The following is an 8,764-nucleotide window of genomic DNA, read 5'->3' as shown; positions in this document are numbered from 1 at the left end:
ACATATTACCCCCTTAAGGTGATGCCTGGACCCTCTAATAACTCTGAAGTCCAGAGAAAATCAGGCCTGCCAAGCCCTGGATTCTCATCTAAGCTTTGGTCAGCAATGTAAATTAACAACAAAATTGGACTGAGAACTGTTCTGTCAACCTACTGTTCCATCTGAGGCACACAAAGTCAAAAGCCCCCACAAACACTGTTTACCACTTCAATCTGGCAGAGCCTAATTGTTTTCAAACCACTCTAAACAGCAAAAAGAACCTCCAAGATTTAAGGTAGCTTAAATAATAAGGTCTTTATTATCTCACAAACCAGAGCAACATGAGACAAGTGGGTCAGCCAGGTTGGGTGACTTGGAGACTGGAAAAATCTGTCACGAGTATTTATTACAAGAGACCAACAATGTCCAAGAAGAGAATAAACCTTTTCTGCTACGAGAACACAGCTCAGGTCCTCTTGGCTGAAGATGGATCATGTCCACTGCTTTTCCAAGTCAGAGGGGAGGAAATGAGGACTCTCATTTAACCCAGGTTTCTTAAAATTCCCTCCAGGAATTGGAGAGAGAGAGTACAAAGTCTGCTTCTCATAAGGATCTTTGGGTAACTAAGCTGGTAGAGTTGAGATGGTTTCAGCCATAGGCTTTGACATCGACAAATTAGGCAAGGTACCTGAGCAGGTCTGAAAGTGCAAATTAGACCCTGAAAGCTTCCCCTGTATCTGGCATTCATAAAGTATCTTCCCAGTGTTAATGTTCAGATATATGAGGTTCAACATAAGATTGATGTCTCCCTCTCCAAAGGGAGTCACAGAGCTCCTCTCCATGAGTCCCATCGTGTTGAAAGCATTCCTAAAGCCTTCCTGCAGTGTGAACTTTCTGGTGCCTAATGAGGTGGGAGCTTAAGCTATAAGATTTTCCACATTCATTGCATTCATACGGCCTTTCTCCAGTATGAACTTTTTGGTGCCGAACAAGGTGGGAGGTTCTGATGAAATCTTTCCCACATTTGCTGCAAACAAAAGGCCTTTCACCCGTGTGAACTCTCTGGTGTGCAATAAAGTCAGAGCTTCGGCTAAAGAATTTCCCACATTCAACGCACTCAAAAGGCCTTGTCTCAGTATGAATTCTCTGGTGTTTAATGAGGGTGTATTTGTGACCAAAGGATTTCCCACAATCACTGCAAACATAAGGGTTTTCTCCAGTATGGATACTCTCATGCTGAACAAGTGTAGATTTGTGTCTGAAGACTTTCCCACAATTGTTGCACTTATAAGGCCTTGCTCCATTATGAACTCTCTGGTGTACAATTAGGTTGGAGTGATGACTGAAGTGTTTTCCACATTCATGACATTTATAAGGCATCTCTCCAGTGTGAATTCTTTTGTGCTGGGTAAGGTTGTCTTTGCGGCTAAAGGCTTTCCCACATTCACTACACTCATAAGGCCTTTCTCCTGTATGGATTCTCTGGTGTTGGATGAGTGTGGCTTTGCGGCTGAAGGCTTTCCCACATTCGTTGCACTCATAAGGCCTTTCTCCAGTATGGATTCTCTGGTGCTGGACAAGTGTGTCTTTGCGGCTGAAAGCTTTCCCACATTCACTGCATTTGTAATCCATTTGTCCAATATGAAAGGTCTCCCCACTCTCAGTGCTCCTTGTCTTCCTCTTGCTGTGGGTGGCCTTTTGCTGGTGACTGCCCAAACTGTCCTGAAAGTCCTTCTGCTCCTCCTTACAGGCAAAGAGCTTCTCTAACAGGTGAGGTTCCTGACAAACTCTACAGTTCTTCACAAAAGAGGTCTTGCTTTTGTCTTCTCTTAAGAGTTTCTCCATAATGTATGGCTTCTGATGCTGGTCAAAGTTTGCACTGAACCAGAATTGTCTCCCACATGCCCCACATGTGTAAGATTTCACTCCATGGCATGTTTCTTGGTGTTCATCCAGGTGTAAAATATCTTTCAAAATGGGACCACATAAGTCACAAGTGTAAGTCACCTGAGTCAATGAATCTACCTTGGAAGTACGAACATGTAACACTCCTACAGAAACACTCTGCTCAGAAGTTGCCTCTTCATTCTCCACTCCATGCCAACAACCTGAAAGGAAAAAAAAAAAAAAAAAAAAAAAAAAAAATGCTGTTGATAACTTCAGTGGAAGTGGACATCCCTAACACAAACATGTGTCTAGAATACCCAGGATTTAGTTCACAGGGCAGGATGACAGATTTGAGATCAGGTTGAAGAAAGAGCAGTTGTGCAGTATTAGACTTTAAGACCCTTAAGGGGTTACAGAATGGGAAAGGTCTTACAAGAGACAAAGACACAAGGATGGGGTGTAGCTCAGGGCAAAGAGCCAGGCAAGACCTCCAACTTACACTTTGCGAATAACTTTTAGGAGGATTTTGGCTATTGGTAACAAGTGATCATGATCCAGAAATGTATATCTAAGCCCAGAAAATCTGATTTAAAATGAGTAACTGGGGTTAACGAATCCGACTAGGAACCATGAGGTTGCGGGTTCAATCCCTGGCCTTGCTCAGTGGGTTAAAGATCTGGCATTGCCGTGAGCTGTGGTGTAGGTTGCAGATGCAGCTCAGATCCTGCATTGCTGTGGCTCTGGCATAGGCTGGTGGCTACGGCTCCAATTAGACCCCTAGCCTGGGAACTTCCATGTGCCACGGGAGTGGCCCTAGAAAAGTCAAAAAGACAGAAAAGTAATAATAATAATAAAAATAAATAAAATAAAATGAGTAACTGGTATTGAAAAACTATTTTTTTTCTTTTTTTTAGGGCTGCACCCTCAGCATATGAAGTTCCCAGGCTACAGCTACTGGCCACAGCACACAGTGATGCCAGATCCCCGACCAACTGAGTGAGGCCAGGGATCACATCTGCACTCTGATGGATACTAGTTGGATTTGTTTCTGCAGCGCCACTATGGGAATTCCTCAAAAACTATATAAGAAGGAGTTCCCGTTGTGGCGCAGTGGTTAACGAATCTGACTAGGAACCATGAGGTTGCAAGTTCGGTCCCTGCCCTTGCTCAGTGGGTTAAGGATGCAGTGTTGCTGTGAGCTGTGGTGTAGGTTGCAGACGTGGCTCGGATCCCGTGTTGCTGTGGCTCTGGCGTAGGCCAGTGGCTACAGCTCCGATTCAACCCCTAGCCTGGGAACCTCCATATGCTGCGGGAGCGGCCCAAGAAATAGCAAAAAGACCAAAAAAAAAAAAAAAAAAAAACTATATAAGAAGATGTGTATGTTTCATGTCCAATAGAGGAGCGCAATATAGAGGAACAGTAGAGAGTACTGATGAGTGGGGTGGATGGCACTGGGACAGAGATCATTACAGCAATGACAAGTAAGTAAAGTATCCAAAATGGGAAGGAAAAGAGAAATAAGGTATGGCCTATAGCCTGGGCACTAAACAGTAGAGGGCACAGGACAGATTTCTGGTGCTATCTCAACCTATCCCTAAAGTCACATCCTCCCCAAGCATGACTCACCAGGGCCCATCCAAGCCCCTTCTGCCATGGCCAGAGTCATGACCCCTTACTCAGACACTTGTTCTTTCCCATGCTACAGTTCAGCAATCACAGAGGATCTAGAAGACAGAAGTCACAGAAGAAAGACAAGCAAGTTAAGTAGGAAAGCAGAGACCCAGGGTAGCCCCTGCCATGAGAGATTAAAAGAAAAATAAATATTACAAAATGAATGTCTTGAAGGAAAAACCCAGCAGACTCCACAAGGAGTAACCACTACTGTAATTCACGACAGAGGGCTCATGAGTGGAGAAAGAGCCATCTACCCAGGAAGAGAAGACAGGCAGGGTAGTATCCATTGGGCTGACCACACGACTCTTGACCTTTGAATTCTTTCTGACAAGTTTGGGGCCACAGACATTGGGAAACATAAGGAATGGAGGAGGCAATATACACAGCTGAACCCTGTAACCCAGAGGAGCTGAGGGGGTACCCATGGTCCACTCTCCTCCCCAGCTCCCTCTTTCAAACTGCAGGACTTTGTGTGACTGATGCCTCTTCTTTCCTCATTTTCCATTGTTCAGCCTCATCTCTTCTCATTTTCCATTGTTCAGCCTAGAACAGCAAGCAAGTGGACAGACAGACACTGTATAATCTGTGTCTATCAGGCAGGGACCAACCCTTCTCCCACCAGCTGGTTCCCATGGGATCCAGAGATTATGCCTCTTACATACAAATTTGAGCTCCTCACTCCCCTTGAAACCCTCAGTCCCAAAGCCCCCCAGGCCATGAATTCAGATTCCAGCTTGATATACACATCACTCTTTAGACCACGTTTCCTTCATTATCTGTGGAGGCTCACAACATAGGTACCTCCCAGATGTAAACCTGCACAAAGCATCCAGAGAATGCTTGGTTAATGTATTTGGGATTACATCCAGCCTCAAACAATGGCTCCCACTGCCACAGGTATTTCTCAATTCAGCTTTTAAATTCTTCCCTCCCGATTCAACTTCAGCAGTTCAGAATCATGTGCAGATTATCAGATAAAGCCAGCTTGTTCCCACTTTGTTGCTCCACGCTGGGGATGATATGCCTTCATTAATCACAGGCTTAACACTTACCACTAAACTCTCATGCAAAGCTCACACCCACTGGCCCTCAACCCTAGGCAAAGGAACTCCGCCAACTGACCCAGTTCAACCCTGAATTAATCTACCAGCTTGATCGAAACTCCCCATGAAAGGTCACCATAAAAACTTGAGAAGCACAGAGAAGGGAATAAACACCTCTCACATTCATCTCACCTCTATTACTGCTTTACTCCAGCATTCATTTCATGTCCATTTTCTCCCTGAAAGTGGCAAGTGCCAGATTCTATTTTCTCTGACCACTATGGACACTAACCTCCCCTTTCTTGTCTCTTAGGTAACTCCTATTTCCAGTCCACTGTGCCCACCTCTTTTCCAGAGCCCTAATGACATTGCTGCCACGACAAAAAGAGCCTCTCTCTAAATCTGATACACAGCTCTATCCTAATCCACTTACTAGCTGTCACCTTGTCAATATCTGCAACTTGAATCCCTCCTCTGAAGTCTGCACCCATGTGTCCAGCTGTCCACTTATTAACTCAACTCAGATGTCTTTGGAACACCACAGATTCAAAATAATCAAAATCTAATTACTGATGTTACCTCTGAAAATGACTTCTACCACCATCTTTACTACTTCAGCTAAGAATTTTTTCTTCCTTATGTGTTCTCATGAAAAAACATGGGGTCATCCCTAGCTCTTCCCCTTCTTTCTCTCACCATCCACATCAGAAAATCTGGTTAGTCTTACCAAAAAACAAACAAACAAAAAACAGAAAGAAATGAGCCTAAACAAACAAACCAAACAAACCACCAGAATCCAAACACTTGTCATTCACCTCCATAGCTACCACTCTGGTCCAGCCATCATCAATAGTCTTCCTTCCTACCCTTATAGTCTTCATTATGCAGCCAAAAAAACTCTGTTAAGACTGGAATCAGATCACTCCTTTCTCTGCTCCAAACTTTCTCTCTGCTTTCAAAACAGAAGCCCAGCTCTACTGGGCTGCCATTCTGGAGCTGAATCTTATCCCCTGCTCTCTGATCACCAGACTTAATGTGACCTGAGGTTCCCTGCACATACACAGTTCACTCTCAAGTGATGCATTAGCACATGCTCATTCCTATGACTGGGACACACTTCCACACTCCATTCCATTGCTTGCTATGAATGTAAACCTTTCCATGTAATTCTTGAATAGATTTCAGAGCACAAGAGCTCTGGTGACACCAGGATCCCCAAACCAAATGGCAGACAGAGAGGTAGGTTAAGATTCCCAAGACACTCCACTATTTGCCATACTAGGTTGCCAAGATGATGGGGAGAATGGGCTCGGTTGAAAGAGGACCTGAGCACATTACACTCACCTATTCAAGAGCCATGAATGCTTCTGGCACTATAGCAACCTGGCAGAAAGAGGGAAGTGGGAGTGGCAGGTTACCACACTAGGGTCTCACAGACTGAATTGTTCCCCTAACCCCTGGCCTGTGGTGGGGATGATTTCAGGTTGTCTAACTTCAGATACTCAGACCTTAGTGCTATATGCTGTCAGCAGGGTGACCATGAACAGAGATCTGTCTCAGTGCCCTCACCTACAAAGCATGGATAATAGTGGTAGCCACCTAATAGGGCTACTGTTTGTATCAGACATGTTAGTACACATCAAGTACCACTGAGTTAACTTTTGCTGTCCACAAGGTTAACATTTTTACGTATGTTTTTGTTGCAAATTAAGTAATACATTCTTTTAAATTCTGGGCTTGTTTATTAAGTCTTTGAGAAAATTTGAGGAGTTTCTGTCAAGGCTCATTAGTAATGAACCCAACTAGTATCCATGAGGGTGTGGGTTCGATCCCTGGCCTTTCTCAGTGGGTTAAGAATCTGGAGTTGCCATGAGCTGTGGTGTAGGCCTGCAGCTGTAGCTCTGATTCGACCCCTAGCCTGGGAACTTCCATATGCCACAGGTGTGGTCCTAAAAAGACCAAAAAAACAAAAAAGAAAAGAAAATTTGATACATAACAGTTTCGACTGTAATCATAAACTTAGAAGCAAACACATCACTTAATTATTAAGCACTAGTAGAAATTTACAATACCTATGTATTTTTTTTTCTTTTGGTTTTGGCTGGCCCACAGCTTATGGAGTTCTGGGGCCAGGGATCTTGAGAGACCACATGATCCCACTGTGCTACAGCTGGAACTCCAATACTTACATATTTTTAAATTTTAACTGCCTTCTTACATGTATTTGCCAGGTATACAGTAGTCCTTTCACACCAGCCTACCTGGGACATACTCTTCTGAAGTTGAGCATGCTGGTGGCCCTTCATTAGAGGTGTTCATATTTCTCCTTACTTGAGTAGTTAGGGAGCTGATGTACCAGTGTCCTGGATTGGGGTGGGACTGCTCCACTAGGCTGACTGACTACCTCTGCTGCAGGGCAGTTCCTCCGGCGGGCACCTATGGCACCTTCCAACTTGCTTTTCACCTCCACTCTGTTAGGGTGTTCCTAACACCACACAGTCCTCTCCTCTTCCTTAACCAGCCAGAATCCTTTTATATCCCAGGACTTCTACTTTCTAGAAGGAATCTCAGAGATGTCCACCCCTTCTTCCCTACACTCCAATCTCTTACCCAGGGACCACACAAAATAATATTTTTAATATTCTCTCCCTAAATCTTATTTCCAGGCTTTGACCTGAGGCCTCATTCCCCAGGTCTCCGCGCCTAGCCTACTCCGCAGAACTCCACATCAGCACATCCGTATATTTATGTGAGGCCTCTACTGTGAGACCCCTTCTATTTACCATGTCCAAAATGCTGATCCCCTTGAAAGGTGCTCCCTGTTCCAACAGACCCACTTCTATTCTTTCAGATGTTGAGGGAAAAAAACAAAACAAAATTTGGATAGTCCCTCACAACCCTTTTTCAATCACGGCCATACGTGATACAGCAGAAAATTCTATCGGCTCTACCTATGAAACCTCTCCAGAATTTAGTGACTATCCACTGCAAACCCCTCCTGCCACTTTTCTGGTACAGCCCCCACCACGACGTTCCTGGAGTTTGTGGCCTCCTCAGTGGTCTGGTCTCCCAACCTTCACCTTCATCACCTCCACTCCACTCCAGTCTGATTTCCCCTGAACGAGCTTTGTGATACCTGAAAAAATTCTTGATCAGATCACGTCCCTCTATGGCTCCCAGATTCCTCCTAATAAAGATAATCGCCTTACCCTGACATTTCTGGTATAACTACTACTCGCACTCTCTGCTCCCCCGACGACGTGAGCACCCCGGTTCCCCGAACGCTCCTGGCTCAGTTGCACCCCCCAAGCCTTTGCTCGTGCTAGTCGCTCGGCCAATAACACTCTTCTACACTGGCTGTTAGAAACAGAGACTCCATTCACAGCGCCCTGGTGCCTGGGTCACAATGACCTCAGTAGGCATCACTCATTCGGGGCGCTACGATTCCGAGGTGGGAGTCGGGACGCGTCAAGATCCCGGGAACACAGCACCCACCTACGGGGGTCCGTCGCCCAGGCGGCCGCCATCACAACCGGACCACACCGAGTCGTGAGGTCCCAGGTCGGGAACTGGACACTGCCGTCGCTCGGCTCCGGCGGTGGAATTCTCGCGGGCGTTGCCACCATCGAGCCTCTCTACAGCGGAAAAACGGTTGGCTGCTGCGCCTTCCCGCTTCCCGTCACCTCTGGAGCTAATCACAGCCCCGGAGGTGCTGCTAAGACGGGTCGACCCCAGGCAGACAAAATGTCTGCACCGCCAAGGCCGCCGGAAGTCCCTCCCAGAGAACTCCCGCACGTACGGAACCGCCTAAACAGTACCGCCCCTTCGCGGCGCAGAGGTCACTGGGTAATGTAGTTCCCACTAAGCGATCGATCACGGCGGCGCTGTGACGCTCTCGCGGCCTGGGTGTACCGCAAAGAACGCTGGGAAAGGGGCTTAGAGGTACAGACCAAGCAGCGGTACTTCGCTTTACTTAAACAGCCCGCGCCCCTGTTCCGTGTAGTGTACTCTTCGGGGATGGAACAAATGTTTAGAAACGTCCTCTCACATACTCCCCAAAGCTACAGAACCAAATGGGGGGCTTTCCTTGGTGGTGTAGCGGGTTAAAGATCCCGCCTTACCACTGCTGTGGCCGAGTGGCTGCTATGGCGTGGGTTCAGTCCCTGGGCCCCCAAACTTTC

General features: G+C 46.2%; 1 protein-coding gene across 3 annotated transcripts; it reads right to left on the bottom strand.

Annotated features, from left to right (window-relative positions):
* Positions 1-268: 268 nt before the first annotated feature.
* ZNF134 (zinc finger protein 134) lies at positions 269-8,338 on the bottom strand. Of its 3 annotated transcripts, none has more exons than XM_084962410.1 (3): positions 8,079-8,338; positions 3,493-4,083; positions 269-2,087 (listed from the first exon to the last, which is right to left on the bottom strand). In XM_084962410.1, the coding sequence occupies exons 2-3, from the start codon at positions 3,530-3,532 to the stop codon at positions 847-849; spliced, it is 1,281 nt and encodes a 426-aa protein (XP_084818536.1). In that variant the 5' UTR covers positions 3,533-4,083; positions 8,079-8,338; the 3' UTR covers positions 269-846. The 3 variants fall into 3 exon arrangements, with proteins under 3 accessions (XP_084818536.1, XP_003128163.1, XP_084818537.1); XM_003128115.5 differs by having other exon boundaries at positions 3,493-3,590; positions 8,079-8,219; XM_084962411.1 differs by lacking the exon at positions 8,079-8,338 and adding an exon at positions 5,928-5,961.
* Positions 8,339-8,764: the final 426 nt, after the last annotated feature.

This window comes from Sus scrofa, chromosome 6, assembly GCF_054392235.1.
Source record: "Sus scrofa isolate SSC_HxYL_T2T_F1_AM1 chromosome 6, Sscrofa_HxYL_maternal_Yorkshire_Landrace_v2.0, whole genome shotgun sequence".
Classification (NCBI taxonomy): domain Eukaryota; kingdom Metazoa; phylum Chordata; class Mammalia; order Artiodactyla; family Suidae; genus Sus; species Sus scrofa.
Note: the sequence above shows the minus strand (reverse complement) of the source record. Positions and strands in the feature narration are given on the sequence as shown.

What these genes read in the sequence shown, in the direction of transcription:
- ZNF134 (XM_084962410.1), bottom strand. Translation starts at nt 3,532, where the DNA reads ATGACTCTGGCCATGGCAGAAGGGGCTTGGATGGGCCCTG. An exon ending in AGGGGCTTGGATGGGCCCTG is followed by an intron (nt 2,088 to 3,492) that starts GTGAGTCATGCT and finishes TTTTCCTTTCAG; the next exon opens with GTTGTTGGCATGGAGTGGAG.